Below are 21,350 nucleotides of genomic sequence, written 5' to 3' on the forward strand. Positions count from 1 at the left end.
AACCCCTGAAGCAAATAGATATTAGAAATGAGCATTTCTTCAAATGTTACTACACTGTTTAGTTTTTTATTTCATGAACTTAAACAGAACAAAATTAGATAGATAGATCTTTATGTTTTGTAATTTTCAAATTACGACATCATGAGGAAAAACAACAACAGGATAACATTATCTAAAAATCTTTATTTTTCCTTGGTCATTAGAGAACACTGAAGAACAAAATCACAGTGTAGAACTTTTAAGTGCAAATGAACAATGTAAAAAAGAATGTATTTGATTGGCTCTACCCACCCACCACATGTAAATGTATACTGAAGCAGAATTTATTTTAACAATAAAAAAAATGTGCAACACAATCTTTCTCAGCAGTACAAGCAAATAAAAGCTGCTACAAATAGTTTATCCTTAAAATCATAAAAAATGGACAAGATTTGCATCAGTATTTAAAAAAAGATGAAGAACACAATTTTTATTTCCAATCTAAGTGCCACAAATCTCATGAAAGGAACATTTGGAACTCCTGGAACAAACTTCAATGTTGAACATTCGTTTACCATGACTGTTCTTTCTTCCCTTGAATCAATGCGAAAGCTTGAGGTTCTTAACAGGCCGCAGAACTATGAGCCTCAACAAGTCACATGACACATTTCACAATCATGTTGCCAAACCTTGTAGAATTAATGTGTGGACATCTTTGTAGCACCAAGATCACAGTCACAGCCAGAGTCACAATGAAGACCCAGAGTGCACTGAAATTTATGTAGAATGAGGATTTATACACACTTATAACACTGTTTAATTCAAACTGATACTTTTAAAGCAACAGCTTTTCATTTAGGTGATTGTGGATTGCATGCCAAAAGACACATGAAAATAAAAGTTCAACAAAATTCAATTATACTTGTTTTGTTCCACTGTCAGTACCGAGGACTGTAAAAAAAAAAAAAAAAAAAGGCTCACCTTTAACTGGACTTCAGCCATCTCAGTGCTACAAAGCTATCAACTGTCAAGAAACTCCTAATGAAGCCGGTCCTCATTGCCACCAATGTTTGAACATGACTTATCATTTGCATTACTGCCCCCTGGACCATTTAGGCAATGTGGTTTGTGAATGCACTGTGCACGCAAAGAGAGATCACTGCGGTAATCTCTCGAATCAATAAGATCACAGATATTTCACTGTTCCTTATCTGGTTGGTTTTGCTTCTCCTAAAATAGCTCAAAGCCTCTCTTGTTCCTCATGGCAACCATCCATCAGAGAGACAACACTGGAAGCTAGAAAACCTCCTTATCAACAGCAAACAAAGCCAGTCTCATATGAGTTTAATGCTGAAAATAAACACTTTCTCTTCAGCAACTGGATGTCTGGCTATTTACTTTATTTGCTGTGAAGTGTGTGGCATTAATTGGGCACTGACTACATGCAGTTTGTTACAGTGCCTGTGTTTCTGGGTGCATTAGCTGCTGCACCACAAGGTCTATATTTATGATGGGACTGAAGTAAAGCGCCCAGTAGAAGAGGCAGTTGCACACAAACTGAGGGACAAAAGGCCACAGGAGGGCAAAGGCAAACCCCTGAGATAACATCTTCCACAAGTGGTTCCACATCTTACGTGGCAGAGTCCTAAAGAAAGATAATAAGGTCAGTTAATGAGGTCAGTATCAGCACTTATACATTGGACTGGAGCATCCCTGTTCTCAATTACATGTATCTGAAACACCCCAGATTGTAAAACACAGCTCAAGTTCAAGGCAGAATCAAGCACTGGCGTCTTATAGGTTCTTAAAACTGGTTGTTAAGTTCCCCTAGCAGAAAAGACTTTTATGTTACTGTGTGTGTGTGTTTGTGTCATAAAGAAAAAAAAGGATCAAGAAGAAAACAACCAGCCCTCCCACAGTGTGTACCTGATCCTCGCTGCTGTCCAGAGTCTCCACAGGGCGCAGCCTTCCAGCACAGACAGCAACATGGCGTTCACGATAATGAAGCGAGATGTCCAGTAGTGGACAGCCAACCAGTCCCAAGCAAACTCTGCTATCAGCTGGTATGGTAGCAGAAGGTACTTCACGAGAAACTCTCCCCACTGTCGCCAGCTGGGCTCCAACTAACACAAGAACATCATGGAGAACAAAAAATAACACTTACAAACTTTTTTGTGTGATACTGACAGCCATGTTAAGGCTCACAGCATCATCTTAATCTAATTATTAGCTGTAACCACATAATGTGCATGTAAATGTACCTATCCATTACTACTGGATTTTACGATACTATGTTCGTGGTCTGTTTGGTTTTTCAAAGTGTCACCTGTGCATTGAGGAAACTGCTCTCCATTGATCGGTCGATGTGCGTGATGGCCGGACAGCAGGTGTGCAGGAAGGGCAGGAAGGTTTCCGAGTAGTCGAATAAATACAAGTAGAAGAGTGTGAGACGAGGGGAGCGCTTCAGTGCATACAGCAAGAACAGAGACTTCCCAGCATTAGCCGCCTGGCAGAAAGTGACAGAAACACAAGTAAACACGGTAAAAGGACAGTTGTTTGATTGTACATGTAAGAAATATAACAAACACACTGACTCAAGTAGTAAAATCTGCTCTAACTTACATTAGTGCATATCTCAGCAAACCTGAACATATTGTGGAATTAGCAGAGTTCTTACTTTATATTCCCAGAGGTTCTGCGGAGGTTTGACTCCCAGGGCTTTAACTCTGTCCAGTTCAGCCAGAACAGCCCGTCGGTGAGCCTGATTCTCGATGCTGTAAGGCGGCTTTAACAACTCTTCGTCCCCCAGCATCAACAGTAGCCTGAAGCAAAGAAATCCTTGTCTTACTCTGTATCATTAAACTGGTCTCCGCAAGACTAAACCTTAATAGAAAAGAGTTACAACTAATGATTATTTTCATTATTGATTAAATAATATTTGATTAATCTATAATTATGAATATGTAATCTACAAATCTATATTTTTCTGTCAGTACAATGTTTGAAAATGGTGAAAAATCCAAGATGACATCTGAAAATGTCTTGTTTTATTTAACTAACAATTAACAATGATATAAAGCACAAAACCAGCAAACATCACATGGTAAAAACTGTAATCAGAAAATGTTTGGCAGTTTTGCTTAAAAAAATGAATGAAAGCAGTGCAGTTAAAAGATGACACAAAGTTTAATAAATATGGCTCAATTCAGTTTTTATTTTGCATGGTGCAATAGATCTGCAGTTTAAAATCAGAGAGACAGGAAAAAGCCCCCCCAAGAAAAAAATCTGTTTTGTGTTTCTACCTTCCATTGACGTTTTCCTGTTGGAAGGGTTCTCTGTAAAGCTGGGCCCACGGGCCCAACTGTTCCAGCCACGACACCACTTCCTCTGGCGTCCAATGGGACACTGGTTTACTGATCAGCAGGTCATGCTGCTCCACCACGCCACTGCTCCAGTGATACACCAAAACCATCACCTGAAAACACCCACACAATGACAAACAAGGCACAGTGACTCCTTGTTTACCCTGCTTATCAATCCCCAGGATATTTCACATATTTAGATGCAAAGCAAAGATTTAGTTCATAGACCTGACTGGTGCCACACGTACCGTCTTACCCAGTAACTGTGTTTTGTAGGAATCACCCATCGCCACTAGAGGTCACTATATGAATCATGATTTATAAGTATTACTGAACATATAAATTTGCTCTTAAATTTGACTTTGATTTGAACATGTTTTGTAAACAACAACTCATTTAGGCCAAGCTCTGTAAGGCTGCAGTGCCACTACATGTGTGTTTTAACAAGTTTTCCATCACCTGTGTTCCTGTTCCATCACAATTTCTGTATGCCATCTGGAATGGAAGTAAGCACATAATATGTTCACTTACCCCCCCTTTTTGTGTCATTTGGTAATGGAACAAGAACAAAGTCATTATAAAACAAAGAAGAAATAAATATGTATTATATATATTCCTCGTGGCTAGTTGTTGAGCCATGCTCTGCAAGTGTACATTAAGCACTGTGATATATAGTTAAAATTATAAAATCTTAAAGGTCAACTACACAACTACATGCACATACTTTATATTCTCTGCCACAGAAAATAACAGTGTAATGTCCGTCTTAAGTTGTTTATTTCACCTGCAAAACTAAGTTATAAAGTGGGAGTTCTAGAAATCAAAGGGCAAGAGACTGGAGAGAAGTGGGAGCCAAACTAGCAAGGGTCAGCTGAGCGTAGGAAGTCACATTAACCTACCTTAAAATGTATATATTGTTTAAATTGAAGCTTAATGTCTACGTAAAACGATAATACCAGGTATTTTCATCCTGTCCTAGCTTTAACATCATAATGAAGTAATTTTCATTCATCAGTTACTTAATAATAAAACTGTATCCATCTCGGTTTGCATGGAATGTTATTTTTCCAGTACCGATCATGTGAGCCAAGGAAAGCACAAAGACAAAAGCATCCAAAACAACACACAGGCCCAGGCCTCCTTTCATTTTTCTTAATATGACCTGATTCAATAATGATGTTCATCCACAAACCGGGGTCAAAAACAGGACCATGCTGTAATCTGTTTACACACACACAAATTTACTGCCACGTGCCAAGACACACAGTGACGTTGCTCCCAAGTGCCACATGGACAAAATAAACATGTACTGTCTACATGATATGAACCATCGACCCCTTGGTCCACTACTGTGGTAACCTCTAAATATTACATGCTACTGTTGCTGAAAATCCTTTGGTTAAAATACACAACAACCTAAAAACACAGTTGTTGAATGATACAAGACAAAATATCTAAATGCTACAATAAGAATAAAAAGTGTAAGTGCAACATTAAATTTCATCCAAGGACACATCTGGCAATATCATGGAGTATTGGGCACAAGGAAAAACTGTAGCGAGACATTATGTATAACAAATTGTTTGGCAGATACAGGACAGTGATAATGAATATCAGTAGTAGCTCAAACCTTAAACTGCTGTATCTTATTGAGTCTTATTCACAAATCCAAAACAAATAAATTGTTTAAAATTGTAGGTATTAACGGCACCTTTGTCCACAACGGGTACAATGAGTTTCACAGAAAAAATAGGTTTATACCAATCATTTGCCAAGAGCCAGGGCCAATAAGAAAGCCAAATTACAATAACACAAATTTTGCTAGGCCCCTAAGTGTTCTTTCTTTAACATCTTATCCCTTGAATTATTGTGTACCTCATCAATAAATCAATCACCCCATTAAAAGGGCAACTCAAGACTTGACTGAAGCTCTGTCGGCACCTGATAGGTAGGTCAGAATAGTAGCTAGGCACAATAGCATCAATACTGAGGATGTCATTTTACTACAAAGGATAGTTTGGTTTTTACTGCTGTTGGATACTTACAGCCACGCATGTGAGTGCAACTAGGACACCAGAGAAGAAGAAGCCTGCTCCTTTGTGCTGGTTTGTCCTGGATCTACCCAAGTTGTCACCATATCTAAAAAAGATATAGATATTTAATGAAAGCAGGCAACTTTAACAACAAAGGGATCCAATAAAAGTGAACATGAATCAGACACCAGGCAAGTTCACATAAATAACGTAATCATTGTGAAAGGGGAACAACAGCGATTTTAAACATCGTATAATGCCCTTTGTGGGTGCAGAGAGCGCTGCATGAAGTCTGATCAGTTTAATGAAGTGACGTAACCCTAGGCAGCGTCGTCTGGGGCTCAAGACTAAATAAGTGCGTTTACTCAACCTGTGTAGCTTGCTCCTCATCTCTCCTTGAGGCTAGTAGCTTGAAACAACATTAACCACAACTAGTATAACATCCCCGACTATGTGACTAAACTGTTGAGTTGTTGCATTGTGGGTAATGTAGGCACCAAGTGTTCATGAGGAAGACGAATGTGTGGATGAGGTCTCTGACTCTCCTACATCGATTTTGATCCTTTTTGTTTTAAACTGTCGATCTTAAGCCTGACAATGTTACAGAAGTGTAATGCTAAATCAAAGTTCTGTGTCAGTGTATATTAAACAGACACACTCCAAAGCTTGACACCACAATGACTTGTATTCATGTATTATCCTGTACTACCTCTGGAAGGCCAGCAAGCTCCGGGAGATTTTGGGGTTTTCCTGGATCTCTGCTCTCCTCCGTTGAACGACGTCACTGAACAGCTTGTCAGTTGCATCCCTATGAAGAACAGGATTATGTAAACAAGATAATCAGAAGGGGAAGGTGTTGTTATTTTTCTCAGCCAGAAGAGCACACAGAGTTCTGATAAAGTTTCTCCCTCACACTTTGCCTCCTCTCAGCTTTGTGCTGTGAAACCTTTTAATTAAATTTTCCTCTTTGGTACAACGCACAAACTCGATTAAAAAAACCCTAATTAAGTCTTTCTGGTTCACACTAAAACACTGTGCACACTATGCATTGATTGTGTGGGGATAATCTGATGCCAGTGACAGTGTACAAAAACATTTCCTTCTCCTCAGTTGTCATAATAATGTACATGTTTTAGCCTCATTTTAACATTTTTCTTGCAAACAGGTTAACAAGATGTTATGACCACATTGCATCGTTTCATGTTTTTTGTGTCAACTGGCAGAAATTGTTTCATCTTTGAGTAAAAAGGGAAATAAATATGAAGACAGACAAATGTTTCTCACTAATTGAAGTAATGGTCATTTCTGATATCACACTACGACTATCTGTGTGACAGCAGTACATGGCTTCATACTTTTTATTCTTCTTCTTCCCCAATAGAAAAAAATACATTTCATGTGACTTGTGTTTACAAAAATCATTCTAGAGGAGTGTGAAAGTGAAACAATGCTGCACTAGAGAAGCGGACTACCACATTGAGAAAACAAGGATTTAATGACAGTCCACATGCTGAAACGAAAGGATAAAGTCTGTTCCTTGTAATGTGGAGCACATGTTGGATTTTCAATTTGTCATCATGAATTAGAGAGGCTAAAACCAGTAGAGTGGTGCTCCAGAAGCATCCAGTTAGCTAAGATCTAAACTCAAATCATCCTAAACTGATGGGGTAACTCAGTTGGCACAGTAATGGAAGATCTGCTGTATGTTGCGAAATCCAAAAACAGGCCTGCTCCACTACAGACCATGAATCAGGATTATATGAGAATCATGTACACAGGGAGCTGCATAAACCGGTTTCTCTATGATTAATGTAAACAGTATATTCTGAATGTGATCAAAATCAGGATAAGACTTAAAGTTGGTTTAACACAGTGCATGTAAACATACTAAAAGTCCTACTAGAAAACAGAAATACTGGAAAGCAAGACTATGTAATTTTTACTATGTAAAGTTACTGACAAACTACTCATTAAGCCAGAGTTCATTAGTGTTTATACCAGGCGGCTGTAAAGAGGAGATAGTAGACAGCTTCTTTAACAAAGACTTGTAGCACAGTAGTGTTAGCATTAATGAAGCATCATCTAAGGCCTAACTGACAGAAAACTAATCTGCAACTATTCTGTTACTCATATGATCATTGAAGTAAATTGTTCTGCAAAAACAGTATAAAACCACTAGTTTAAGCTTCTCAAATGTGAATATTTGCTGGTTGGATTAGACTTCTTTAACAATGAAGCGAGTGTCTTTAGGGTTTGGATTACTGCTCAGATATAAGACATTCTAAAGATCACACACACACACACAAACACACGGTAAGTGAGAGAAACAAACATTAATTCACTGATGTGAAAATCATACCTCAGCAGTATGTTGATTTTGGGAAAGCCTTCCCACTTCTCCCGGCACTCTGGGCACTCGTTCTTGTGTGAGGACTCCCACCACAGAGCCAGACAGTGGCGGCAGAAGTTATGGCCACAAGTCAAAGTGGTGGGGTTCACTAAGATGTCGTAGCAACAGTGACACGAGAATTCATGTTCTGAGATGTTGTTGGTGGTCGAGGACATCGACTGAGAAGATTCAGGTAAGTGAGGGGAGTCATCCATTGATGCTTCCAGACCGTCATCTGTTGAATCCCACTCCATGTGGTGGAACATATTCACAACTGAAGAATAGAAGAAACAAGGTTACAAAGGAAGGAATAAATGGCATAAGTTTAAAGTTTCTGAGCCAATTACATATTTTGTTGATTTTTGAAGTGACTTTTGAAGTGACTATTTATGTAATTGACTTAAAATTGAAAAAAAATGTAACAGTAATTCTGGCATGTGCTAACATTTGGGCACCCTACAAATTAAGTACTTAGCAACCTCCCCACCCCTCAATGCTCGCATTTAGTAGCAGCTAAGAGTCTTTCTTTTCTTGATTTAGGAATTTTCACCCACTACTTCTGCAGATCACTTTACATGCTGAGATACTTTTAGGCTGTCTTGCACTTTTAAAATCTACTCAAGAATTTCCAATGACGTTCAAGTCAGCGGACTGTGAGAGCTGTTTCAAAAGTTTCAGCTTGTGCTTTTTGAAGCAGTTCATGGTGGATTTGGAAGATTGCTTTGGATCATTGTCCTGTTGTAGAAGCCAGCTTCTATTCAGCCACAGATTCTTGACTGACTACAGTACATTTGTATCCAGAATAATTACGGATATTTGGAGGAATCAATTCTTCCCTCTATCTACGCAATGTTTCCTCTGCGACAAACCCCCAAAGCAGAATATTTCCACCCTCATGCTTAACAATTGGCAAAGAAGAGGTTATTGATGCCCAAACTTTTCCACATGCCACAATTACTGTTTGATTTTTTTCATTATTAACAGTTCATGAAAGAAAAAGCGACATCAACATTGACATAGGCTCATTGTAATGTCTGTTTGCTGCAGGGCTTGTATTTATTTCTTTTCACCTAAAATTATAGCAATATATGTAATTTGCCCAGGGCTACCGAACTTTAGCATATAACTGTGTGGCTGTTACAGCAGTTAAAAATGCTGCTTACACATTGATTCATCAGTATTAACAATCTAGCAAAGTCATATACTGCGCAAAATGTCAGTAAAGGATCGTTTTAATGCACGGTGAAGCCTTTAAGCACATTTCGCTGATAACTCTGATGTACTTTTACTGAAGAAAGATTGTGAATGCAGGGCTTTCACTTGTAATTTTTACAGTCTGTTGTTAGCACTTTGCTTAAATAAACAATCTGAATCCTTCTTCAGCCACTACAAATTTGTGGCTTCATCGCATGTGGATAAAACTAAACAACTGAATAATCTTAGCACCAAATTGCATTCATTTTAAATCCAGTTGTAGTGTTTTGTATGCAGGAAGGCGTGTCATGATAGCACCAAATAAGCTAGTGTACACACACAACCGGACAGCTGACAGTAAAGAGGTCACCACCGGTCAAACCATGAAACAGACAGAAAGCAGCAAAGTAACCGTAGTTTGGGCACCGACATGTTTTATACGTGGATAAGAGGAAACGTTAACTTAAATCGCAATAGTGACCCGGACGTTAGCTGTAACTGGCTAGCTAGGCGTTAGCTACAAGCTAGGTCAACAACAACACTTATCTATAACGTTATTACCCTTGCGTAAAGGCAAAAGGAAGGGACCCTTAACTTACATTACAGATAGCAAAACGTAAGGTTTATGAGTCATAGTGTTAGTTAACCAGTAACTAAATGATAGCTAAGAGTAAGTGCTAAGTTCTGTTTGCTAAGTTAGTAACCGCTAAGAAACGCCACTCAAAAACAGTCTTACCTCGCCTCAGGAATGTCCTTCGACAGGTGACCAGTTGGAGAATGACATAACTATATGTTTAACCAGCTTACAGTTTCTTATTGATATTTAAACTGAAATTAAACCGACCATAGGACAAGTAAATGCTTCAGGTTGAGTAGCTGCCGCCATCCTCGCTGCTATGGAAAGCCCCACACACATAGAAGCAAACACACACACATACGCGTACGTCAGTGTGTCACCTGATAACCTGTGAAGCTCCTGTTACCTGGGGTACAGGAGGACAGAGCACGAGGTCGTCCTGCGTCGTCCACGGTGATGTTGTAAAAGCCCGAGACAGGACTGTTTTTCAGCCGTGTGGCTTTTAAAAGCTGCTTCAGTTCAAAGTTCAGACCAGATTCAGGACTGAAGTCTGGGTCTTTATTCTTGACTGTTCTTGATAATAGTAATTGTTTACAACTTCAGAAACTGGTTGGCTTATAAATATCTACCAGTGTGTGTGTGTGTGTGTGTGTGTGTGTGTGTGTGTGTGTGTGTGTATAGGGCTGATTATGAATGAGTAAAGAAGAAATAAGATTGCAAATCTGACCACAAATTCAGTGCCAACCTTTGACATTTTACAGAAGTGCTGCAACTAATTATGATTGTTGTTATCAATTAATGTTATCAGTTATTTTTCTCAATTAAGTGATGTATCAGTTGAGCTACAGAATGCCAGCACAAAGCCCAAATGCCCATCACCATTTCCCAGAGCCCAAGGGGAAATCTTTAGAAAGTCTTATAACACTCACTTCATTGTTTAAGAAGGCTAATCCAACCGGCAAATATTGTGTGTGTGTGTGTGTGTGTGTGTGTGTGTGTGTGTGTGTGTGTGTGTGTGTGTCATAATGGCAAAAAATGCGGTCCTGGACCCACCTACTGTACTGTCACACAGGCGGTATTGAGTACTTTGGCAGATGTTTATCTGTCTGCATGTGGACAGATGTTGTCACCGTCACAACCGTGCATGGTACAGTCTCTGTGGTGGCAGACAGCCAGGTAGCTTGAGGGTCGTTTTGGAGTCAACTTGACCAGCAATACTGTGACAAGCAGGAATGAGTTGTCTACATCTCCACATCACCACGCCTGTGTACGACGGTTACCTCGCTGAACTGCCACACTGCTAACCCCTATCTTTCTGCATTGAGTTTGCGTTTAATAATGATAATTATACATTGTTGATGAGCTCCTTCAGAGCGAGAGCACCTCTCCCCCTCACCTAATGTTATCTTACTGACAGAATATAATTGTATGGGGTTTCTGCTATAGTACACATATAGCCTCCACTTTCATGCAATAATGTTGTAGTAGTAATGACTACAGACCACTCGTGTAATAACTACTGAGTACTCATGGAAGGTCAACATATTGAGTGTGTTGAAGAGATTTTCTTTGCATCTTTCTTTCGTTTGCTTGCTTGCTTTTGGTAAATAAACCTCAAGAAAACTCGAAGATTGGACAATTTACTTCTTTTACCTGTGTAGACAATGGAAGATGTCGACATGATTGCGTCACATAGTTTGTGCCAATCTCCAGTTCTACCACATCCCAAAGGTGTTCTCCTGGATTCAGATCAGGTGACTGGGGAGGCCGATAAAGTACACCAAACTCATTGTCATCAATGATCATCAGCTGAGCTGCTTCCCTCTATCATTTCACCTTTGTGAGTTTATTTCATTATATTTTCTCAAGTGATGTTTATTTTGTTTGTTAGTTAAGTTGTGAGTCTAATCTCCTTGGTTTGTTCTCACATATATATTTAAAGTGAGAATGTATTTAGATTTAGATATGTACTTATCTATTAGAATTGTTCATTGTTGTTGTTTATTCAAGATAATATGATAGAATTTGACCTGTATGTGCATTTTTATTTGTAGAAATATAACCACTCAACTGTAACTACTCACACTTGACTGATTGCCAGCAAAAGAATGAAACCTGTTGACTGTTTCTCTTGCTTTGCTCATTTCATCACGTCAAAACCAGTATAATCCTAGAACACATATATGTGTGGAAAATTACATTTGCATTTTTCATGTTTACATGATCATTTGAATAAGATCCCCAATAGCCTTCTATAATGTCTTTAATATGTATAATTTTTAGTAGTTAACGTTAGCTCATATTAACAATGAATATTGAAATTGCAATTTGTAACTTCTTAACAAAACAAATATTAACACCAACAGCCATCTATCTATCAAAGACCTTAACCAGGTCCTGTCACTTCATATCTTACAACCATTAACGTAAAGCACGTTACTTGTCGCAGATTATTTCCGAGGGGAAACAGCTCATAGAAGACTCCGTGCTCTTAATTTGAAAAGCGGAAATGTTACGAAGATATTCACAAATGCGTTTAATTTATTTCTAAATTACTTTAATGTATTCACAGATATGTTTGTATTCGTGGAATTTGTTTATGTACTTGCAGATCCGCTTTATATTTGCAAGACATTTTTGTGAGTTTACAAATGTAATTTTTGTATTTGCGGAAGGTGTTTTTATATTTACAGATTAGACATTGACACACTAATTATCAATCCGTTCACACACATAATACTGAGACGAATCTACCTCCATGAAAAGAAAGAAAAAACGACAAAAGCTCTTGAGTAGTGTGTAATATTATATCGCAGCACCTACTGTACGGTCCGTGTGCTGTCCAGCAGGGGGCAGTATGTGCCTTCCAGCTGGTGACCCGCCATAGCCACTGGAAAAAGAAAAAGGAGAAAAAAAAAAAAAAACAGAAGAAGAAGTGGTGGCGCAACATAGTTTAGCTAACACAGACAGTAGGTGTAGTTCATGACAGCTGCTCCATCTTCAATAACGCAGCAACTTAGCTCCATTGTCGTCTTCATCCTCGTTTTCTTATGACATCCCTCAAACCCGGCGGCCATATCGCACTATGTTCGAGGTAACGTTGCTGCTATCCGGGCTGTTATTACACTGTTCAGCCCGCTGTCGTTGGCTGGGATTTTGGATGTGTCTTAACTATTGCAGCTAGGTACATACAGTTCATTTACCCTGCAGATAAATAAGAAGTACCCTGTTAGGTATGGGCCCACTGGCGTGACATTGGTTCAAATATTAATTACCCCCCCCTTTCGCTCCTACATTTAGCAACAGCTATAATTGATTTTGTGAGAATAGCTTGAATGCTAGCTTGTTAGCTGGTGGCGTTTGTTATAAACTAACTAGCGTTGCATTTAGAAGAATATACAACATAAATGATTTATTCTCTGCTCTTGACTGTCGAGGAAACTCTTCTTTTAATTCAAAGTGTTAAGGTTGTGAAGAAAATATAATTTAATATAATGTTAGCTCTAGGTGTCAAGGATAATGCGAGCCAGTTTAACAAAACATAAGTTTATGTAAGCCTGCAGCCCACTGTCACATCACTATAGTCATGCATTTAAGATTGGTGTCACCATATCAACATCTTTCATTTTAAGAGTGCACAAAAACTGCCACTTATAAATAAACATAGTAAGACTTTCAGCCCAACAGATAGAGAGATAACACTTGGGAGGTAGTTAGGTAAGAAGGCCTTAAATAATAGACATTACATTTAAAAAAAAAAAAAAAAAAAGTAATTTTATAAGACTACAAACCGAGTCTAGAATATACACGCAATTGGCAGTTTGTTAATTCATTTATTCTTATTATGTACTAAAACTGATGAATTTTAATACAAAAGTCCTGCAATAAATCCTCCTTCATGAAGGTTATGATCAGTTTTTATGTCATTCTTTGACCTGTATGAATCCGGAAATGGGGATTAAGTTGCATTTTGCGTGGTATTAAAACGGTCTTAAAAAGTCTAAAATTAAATTTATTGAACCCTGCACTAACCCAGTGTGGGGTTGATAGTAGCATAGAGTAAAATAGATTGAACCGAACATGGACTATGTAGTAAATACATCACTCAGGTAGAGGTGTTGTGCAGGTATGTAGCAATGCAGCAAAAATATCAAAGTTTGTTATTGGTTGTTATGGGAAAAGTTGTTCTTAAACAGGGCTGCAAGGAACAGTTATTGTCATTATCAATTAATCTGCTGATTATTTCCTCAATTGAACACTTAATTAAATGGAATCATAGTACTGAAATGATACATAGTGAAACAGACGTGTTGACTCATCTTTTTGTGATTTCGGAGGCTGCAGTTTGTATAGCTGTTGAACTTTGTTGACTGTGTTGTACTTTGGGACATTTCTAGCACATTGATTTGATTGGTGTGTATGGACGGTACACAGCTTGCAGTGATTTAAAACTTGGAGGCGTTACATAATTCATCACAATGAATTTCATGTTGGTTTCTGTTTATTGTTATGCCATATATTTGTTGTGTCTCAGTGCAGCGCAGATGTAATAGTGCTGTAGTATTATGCTATTTAATGACTGCATATCTGCTGGGGGGGGGGGGGGGGGGTGTTGTTATGTTTCTGGTATAAGCAAAGCTACCACTAAACAGCAGTTCAAGAAATAGATTGATAGTTCTTTTTCTAAAATAATTAAGCTTGTGTTAATATCTATCTATCTATCTATCTATCTATCTATCTATCTATCTATCTATCTATCATTACTTTTTTAATAAACATAGTGCTGACAGCATGCAGGATGCCTACTTCTCCTACACACCTTTGTGTCAGTGTGCATTAGACAATATTAAATCAGGCATTAAATGTCAGACTGCAGGACAGGTAATACGGGTCACTTTCTTGGAATAATATTTGAATGCACGCAAGTTGTAACAATACGTTGCTGTTTCATTCTGCTGTCATGAATGTGGCATTACTCGCCTAGCCTGATCTTTATTCAAGTTGAAGATGCCATTCATGGCATATACAGACTTTACAGAACATGTTTTCAGAAGTATTTCTGCCAGACTAAACTTGTATAATTGTGCAGCATTTTTCCCTTCATTGCTGCTACCCTAATGAAGTGGCTGCACATTTTAAAGATTTCTAAGGTTTGTTACTGTATGCCTGGCAGGCACTTATTATTGAGCACAAGTGTCTGTTTTTATGTCTTAATAGGATCCTGAACTCCAAGATCCATTGTCACTGAGTTTAAATGAAAATTATGATGACCAGAATTTGACACTTGATCAAAAAAAGGCACCGGCAAGTCCCGACTATAATTGTGAGACACCAGAGATTCGAGTGATCATCAAAGAGGAAGAGGACGGCTGGATTGTGAGTGAAAATCGTGAGTTGAAAATCTTAAATATCAGCATCACCTTACTAGATGACATACACACAGTTACTCTGTTGTGATTTGTCACGTTGTTGTTTTGCCTTGTATTGTTAAATACAGATGAGAGCTTCAGCTCAGAGGGAGAAAAAGAGGACACTTTTGCACAGACTTGTCAGCCCCACCTCAAAGCATGTGGCAAAGAGAGCTCCATTTCACATGAAGTAAAGAGACAACAGAGAGTTCATTCGGGGGAGAAATGCTCGGAGGAGTCCGGCGGCCCCACTCTCTATGGCCAGAGCTCCTCTGCCAGAGAGGGGTGGCATAGAGACATGCTCATGGACTCTGATGAGAAACCTAAGATTTCCTGTGTTCGTGGGAAAGCGCTGGGAAATGCGTCTGTGGATCAGTGCAATAACACAGGAGAGAAATCCTTCTCCTGCCCAGTACGTGAGACGTCCCCCAGTCATAAAAGGAACGTGAATTCCCATCAGACGACACATGCTGAGGATGGGTGTTATGCTCCGGACCGCGGCCTTGACGTAAAACAAAGCACATCTTCACCAACAGAAGAAGAACTGCACAAGACCAAAAGATCAGCACCTTACCAAACAGTATGTAGAAATACCTTTTGTTGCAATACATGAAATAACATTGTGCAAACATTGTTCATTACTTGTTTTTCTAGTCATCTAGTAATGGTTTCATATGGTCAGCTAAACGACTGAAATTAAGATACTCTTTGGTTTCTTGCTTGTTCATTTTTTGATGGTAAATGCATGTTAGCAATGACACAATGGGGCTCATGCATGGACTACTCATATAAGTAGATTAGTTCTTAAGTTGCATGCATGCAATTTAAGAAAACGTGGCATTTATCACTTTTCTCGTGCGTAGAATTTTCTCTTAGGTATGAACGACTCATGTACAGAAAGCAGGTGCTTGGCACTTTAGTTAAGTTGTTGCAGGTGATGTTACACACTGTCATCTGACAGTGTGTAACATCACCTGCTGTAGGCTACTTTATATATTATTCTCCTGTCTAATATCTCAGTGACTGTTACATCTGCCTTGACTGCCCCTCGTATTAGTAATGGAGCACTTTGATTAAAGACTTTTTAGCATCTTATTCTAAAGTGGGATTATCAAGGAAGCAGATAACTTTCTAAAGCGTCACTGAGTACTTTGAGAAAAATTTCAAAATCTGGTGTCACTTCTTCCTGTCAGATTTAGTTGGTGGGTGAAGACACCCAAAAGATGAAGAAAACAGATACTTTTTGACACTGTGTTCTGTATTTAGGATTCTCCTGAACTCAAGCCCCTGATGTCACATGGACTGAAGATGGCATCTGCAAAATTAGCGGACCAAACACTCCATTTGACTGTTAGATTGCAGGCGGGGGAGGAGGATGAGGAGGAGGAACAAGATGAAGAAATTGGAGGTTTAATCAACTCTGATGGAGAGGTGGTTGAGTGGGATGCCAGTAAGTTATTCACAACAACATGTTTACTGAGTAGCCCAGACCTCTGCAAGCACCTCACATTAATTTACTCAAGGGACGGCTCTTGTTTCAGTTTCCCACAGGAGTTTTAGAGTTTATTTGGTAGAGATTATTTTAAGTAACAGCTGATAAAAAATTTGAATTCTGGGAACTGGCAACCCAATAGGTTTCCAAAACAAAACATTTTCTTAAATTTATGAAAGCTGATTGTTAGTTCTTTTGTTTTCTGTCAGCATAATGTTCAGATTCACAGTTTAATCGGTGGTTGTAAATGGTAACATTAGTAAAATATGGATTTAGTTCATCACCACATTGACTTAATTCTTCATCTAGAACTCAGCCTGTCAGGTAGATGTGAACCTGAGACATCTATGTTGATTGTTACAGGAGACAGTCCCGACCGAGGCTCTGATTGCACAGGAAGTCATCAGCCTAGCAAGGTAATTTGTCAAGACATAATTTATCAGTTTGACAGTTAAAGCTCTTGAAACATCTGATTCCATACATAGCATATAGTTATATTGCATATTACATATAACACAATTCAAAAGCATCACATATATACAGCTGCCAGAATGACCTTAGAGTTGAGTCAATTTGCAAAACTCGAAATGCAGCTTTTCCATTTTTGACAAATGGACAGGTAGAAATGACAAGATGAGAATGTATTGGAAAACAATGAGATTTAAGGCACACCAAAATTCACCAGATTCACTTGTGAACTGAATTGTCATAGTTGTCCCCCAGAATTTTACTTCTGGTCTTTGTAGCCGGTGCGTGCTAAAATCAGCTGTTTGTTTAGGGATGACGGAGAGCAGCTGTCTAAATTGAACGACCAAAATTACTGGAACAGCACAACTTCTGTACAATGGTAGATTTAACCTTTATGTCCATAATCAAAATTCTCTTGTGAACCAAAATTTTGTCACCAGAGGAGAGCGTCTTCAGTCTCACTGCAGGGTAGATAATAAGGCAAGATTACTAATTAATCGTTACTGCCACTGTAGCAGAGCTCCACAGAGTGGTTTGGATTAGTCCCCGTAACTGCAATAAAAATGCATTTATCTCTGCTTTGCTTGCAGATTTAAGTACTGTTGCCCAGGGAGGGTTTCAGGGGAATATTTCTGATGATTTTTAATTATTATGATCACAGGGTATCGGCCTGTCCGAGTCTCAGCTGCAAGGCCAAAACCAGAGAGACAGCAGTAGTCCAACGCTCATCATGGAAGTTGTGTCTGTGGGAGAAGATGAAGAAAGGGAAGAAGGGGAGGAAAAAGAGAGAGTAGTAAAGATGACAACTGTTGCACCCTTGTACCGTGGTAAACGGAAATCAAAAGAAAAAATAAAAAGTGTTCAGGTTGTAAATGATAGTTATGTCTCAGTTCTCAGGTTATCTTTATGCACATGGTGTTTGCAGGAAAGAGAAACAGAAGAAGGACCAAGGTTCCAGAAATAAGAGTGGCATCATTGGACGTCTCAGATGCAGAGAAAGAAGTTCCTGCAAATCCTGGTGAGTGGACTGATTGGAAGACAACAGTCACAATATCGATTCAAGAAGTACATGTAGAGAATTCAACGGCAATGTAACTGTAACTGCTTTCCACACTGAAATATTTTCTACCGTTCTGTTTATGTCACAAAGTAAAGAGAAGGGGCAGAAGAAAGATTTCAGAAACTCCACTGTTGTCTGGAGAAGACTTAGAGGCAGAGCCTGGAAGTAAGTGTTGCTCCTGGTTTGTATGGAGATTGAATGAATCTGAAATAATAATTTTGTATGTCATTGTATATTATATGGTTTATTTTTCGTTGTTGTTTTCTTATAGTATCGAGGAGAACCCGAAGAAAAAGAAATCTCCCCACTGTAGTGGAATCAGAAGAAGTAAACTCAAAAAGTGTCCGCCGTGCCGCTGGTAAGTATAGAAAAAAATTTGTTTCAAAAGAAGGATTGGGTTTTGATTTAGTTGACTCTGAATCTCTGGTTCTTAAAGAATTTAAATCCAATTGTTAACTGGTTCTCAAAACCCAACCCACATTTATGTGAGAGTTTAATATCAGGTTTATGTTGTTGACCAATGCGATAAACAGTTTTCTTTTTTCTTCTAACAGCAAAGCGACCTTACAGAAGAAGGAAAGATACCAAACCATGTGCTGAAGGAGAGGGAGAAAACACAGGTGTTTCATCTGGTAAGAGAAAATAAAAATGTCCACAAGACTGTGGAACCAGTATGATGTCCTTTGCTGAGGAAAGAGAAGGTGGCTGTGTTTAAATTGCCTTCATTCTTTAAGTCGGCTTATACCATGTTACCCATGGTCAGCTCAGTTCCACCAGTGAGTAAACTGCTAATGTAAGGCATAGTAAAATGTTAAATCCAGGTCATGTTTTGAAAAGGGAAATAAACAAAATGTTATTTCTTCAATATTTCTCATAATGGTTAAAGTCATATTGCAACATTTTCTCTTCTTCTTCTTTTTTTTAATCTTTGTTTGTGTAAAACCTCAAAACTCACTCACACCTAAAGAAAGAGCATACATGAGGAAGTATAACTTGTTGCTATAACACACTGCCTGCAGCTGGTGCGGACCAATCAGCATTTTGCTCATTGCTCAGTGCATCTGAGTTTGTGTGTTACGTGCCAGTTTCATTCAGTGTTTAGCATCTAAAAGAAAAAATAATTTTGTTAACAATATTAACAGAGAATCTGGTTGATATGTGACTGCATTTTATTAATTCTGCAACCTTATTTTGTGAACTTTGAATCACCAGCCTAACCTTGTAATTTCATGTTTTCTTTCCACCACACAGGGAAGAAGCGCCCTGGCAGAAAGATGGTTCGTCTACCAGTAGAAATACCTCCTGAGCTCCTGAAGAAGCCCAAAGAGAAGATAGAGTACCACTGCTCAGTGTGTGGCAAAGAGTTCCCTCATGCCTATAAACTGGAGAGGCATGAGCTGATCCACACAGGAGAGAAACCTTACTGCTGCTCCATCTGTGGTCGGGGTTTTAACCAAAAGGGAAATCTCAAAACTCACTACAAAGTTCACTTAGGTGAGAGCTGTTGCAGGGAAACTGGATAATAATTAACCGTTTGGCTCAAACCATTGTCTGTTTGAGCCAAGCGTTTGTGGGAGTGGGTCAAATGGCTACATTCATAAATAATAATATAATATAAATAAACTGCCAAACTGTGGGGATACATTGCTTTTTCACCATGGTTCTAAAAAATCCAAAGCATCACAGCCTTAGTTGAGGATATTATTGTGCAGTCTCAGCTCACTCTCTCAGCAGCACTAGCTTATTTATTGACCGACCATCACGCTGATGGTCTTTATCAGCAAAGTCTGGGGATTTGAAATGCATGTTTACTTAGAAGTTAACAGTTAATCTTGTAGTTTGGCTAACTCAACAAAATAGATGTTTACGCAACTTTTAAAATCTAAAAAAGCCCTATTTTTGGATGCAGGATGATTGTTGTAACTGGACATACTATGTTTTAGGGGGGTTATTGTTGCAGTAGCTCGCTCTTCCTCAAACCCTGCTTTGCCCATGTATTCATTCATGTAAATATCTGTTAAAATAATGATGTTATTTATATACATTTTAGTTTTGCACAAAGTCCATCATTTGAAAGTAAAAGTAAAACATAAGTGGAGTAAAGTTTGACGATCTGAACAATGCAAAAGTTGTTATTTCCTGAAGAGGACCAAGGCTTAAACATGGTTTTCTCTACTTTATCTCTGTGAAGGTCGTAAGGGTGTTGCGGACTTTGACGATGAGGTGAATCCCATAGCGTCAGAACTCTCAGAATACTTGAAGTCTCTGCCGGGGGAGTCCAGGATCAGATCATCCCTCCGTTGCCTGGAATGCGGGAAAGACTGTGATAGTCAGTCTGCTCTACAAGCACACCACATTACTACACACACACAGACAGCTCCTGAGTCAGACACAGCCGAGCACAGCACATCACAGCTTCTCTTCTGCCGCCGCTGTGGCACTCAGTTCAGTGAAAAAGAAAAGCTGGAAGAGCACATGAAAACCCACATCAAGGAGAAGCCCTACTCGTGTCCCGACTGTGGCAAGAAGTTCATCAATGAGAGCTACATACAAGTCCACCAGCGCATCCATACCGGAGAGAGACCGTTCCTCTGCTCCCAGTGCGGCAGAGGTTTCCACACGGCCTCATCGCTCAAGCTGCACGAGATGCAGCACTCGGAGGAAAGGCCGTTCGCATGTTCCATCTGTGGGAAGACGTTTCGGATAAACTCGTACCTAACAGCACATTACCAGACCCACATTAAAGACAGACCTTTCATTTGTAGCATCTGTGGGAAAGGCTACTCTAGAGCCGAGGAACTGAAGGTGCACCACAGGCTTCACACTGGAGAGAGACCGTACGAGTGTGGAGAATGCGGGAAGAGCTTCATTTACCGCCAGGGTCTGCGGCAGCATCAGCGCACACATGCTGGAAGACGCATCGGGCCAACCAGACAGCTCGGTCGACCGAAGCAACAGGCCAGGCTGGACATTTAACAGTTGCTCTAATGATGCTTTTCTTTTTTTTTTTCTTTTTTTTTTTTGTTGTTAACTGCGTTTGAAAATATTGCAGTAAAATGCGCTTCTTCCCTGCTCTTCTTCCTTCCATTCCTCCCACCTACAGCATAGACGATTACTGTGTCTGAAAATTTGCGCTACAGAGTCGGCGTGGAATGCCAAGAATAATTTGGAAGCTTACTGTGTTGTCTTTCCTGTATTCTTGTTTTGTAATCATGTTTTAATGTTTACTCTAGTAGCCCATCTGTACAATTTGAGTGCCTTTGTATCCTGCATGCCAAATACTAATACTTAATGTTAAAAAAATTATGCACAATATCCTTGTTATTTTAAAATCCATGAAATACAGAGGTTTTTCAGAAACATGTCTGGATTTTTATTTTATTTTATT

General features: G+C 39.0%; 2 protein-coding genes across 5 annotated transcripts; one reads left to right on the plus strand and one right to left on the minus strand.

Moving 5' to 3' along the window:
* Positions 1 to 163: 163 nt before the first annotated feature.
* LOC130166956 (bifunctional apoptosis regulator-like) lies at positions 164 to 10,007 on the minus strand. Of its 3 annotated transcripts, none has more exons than XM_056372826.1 (9): positions 9,941 to 10,007; positions 7,734 to 8,037; positions 6,084 to 6,182; positions 5,387 to 5,480; positions 3,282 to 3,454; positions 2,657 to 2,801; positions 2,306 to 2,485; positions 1,906 to 2,102; positions 164 to 1,624 (listed from the first exon to the last, which is right to left on the minus strand). In XM_056372826.1, the coding sequence occupies exons 2-9, from the start codon at positions 8,027 to 8,029 to the stop codon at positions 1,432 to 1,434; spliced, it is 1,377 nt and encodes a 458-aa protein (XP_056228801.1). In that variant the 5' UTR covers positions 8,030 to 8,037; positions 9,941 to 10,007; the 3' UTR covers positions 164 to 1,431. The 3 variants fall into 3 exon arrangements, with proteins under 3 accessions (XP_056228801.1, XP_056228800.1, XP_056228799.1); XM_056372825.1 differs by having other exon boundaries at positions 9,915 to 9,997; XM_056372824.1 differs by lacking the exon at positions 9,941 to 10,007 and adding an exon at positions 9,694 to 9,881.
* A 2,163-nt stretch (positions 10,008 to 12,170) lies between these two features.
* LOC130166152 (zinc finger protein 79-like) lies at positions 12,171 to 21,324 on the plus strand. 2 transcript variants are annotated; one of them, XM_056371527.1, is made up of 12 exons: positions 12,171 to 12,628; positions 14,752 to 14,923; positions 15,032 to 15,522; positions 16,209 to 16,392; positions 16,798 to 16,850; positions 17,564 to 17,729; positions 17,828 to 17,920; positions 18,053 to 18,127; positions 18,234 to 18,320; positions 18,517 to 18,594; positions 19,214 to 19,456; positions 20,154 to 21,324. In XM_056371527.1, the coding sequence occupies exons 1-12, from the start codon at positions 12,620 to 12,622 to the stop codon at positions 20,936 to 20,938; spliced, it is 2,436 nt and encodes an 811-aa protein (XP_056227502.1). In that variant the 5' UTR covers positions 12,171 to 12,619; the 3' UTR covers positions 20,939 to 21,324. The 2 variants fall into 2 exon arrangements, with proteins under 2 accessions (XP_056227502.1, XP_056227503.1); XM_056371528.1 differs by lacking the exon at positions 12,171 to 12,628 and adding an exon at positions 12,703 to 12,718 and having other exon boundaries at positions 14,752 to 14,910.
* The last annotated feature ends 26 nt before the right edge of the window (positions 21,325 to 21,350 follow it).

Source organism: Seriola aureovittata, chromosome 3 (genome assembly GCF_021018895.1).
Source record: "Seriola aureovittata isolate HTS-2021-v1 ecotype China chromosome 3, ASM2101889v1, whole genome shotgun sequence".
NCBI classification, from domain to species: domain Eukaryota; kingdom Metazoa; phylum Chordata; class Actinopteri; order Carangiformes; family Carangidae; genus Seriola; species Seriola aureovittata.

Excerpts from the sequence above, each read along its gene's own strand:
- LOC130166152 (XM_056371527.1), top strand. Across the intron at positions 15,523-16,208 it reads GATCAGCACCTTACCAAACA|GATTCTCCTGAACTCAAGCC; the intron begins GTATGTAGAAAT and ends TTCTGTATTTAG. Across the intron at positions 16,851-17,563 it reads GAAGTCATCAGCCTAGCAAG|GGTATCGGCCTGTCCGAGTC; the intron begins GTAATTTGTCAA and ends TTATGATCACAG.
- LOC130166956 (XM_056372826.1), bottom strand. The coding sequence starts at position 8,029 with ATGTTCCACCACATGGAGTGGGATTCAACAGATGACGGTCTGGAAGCA. Across the intron at positions 6,183-7,733 it reads AAAATCAACATACTGCTGAG|GGATGCAACTGACAAGCTGT; the intron begins GTATGATTTTCA and ends TGTTCTTCATAG. Across the intron at positions 2,103-2,305 it reads GCAGTTTCCTCAATGCACAG|TTGGAGCCCAGCTGGCGACA; the intron begins GTGACACTTTGA and ends TTCTTGTGTTAG.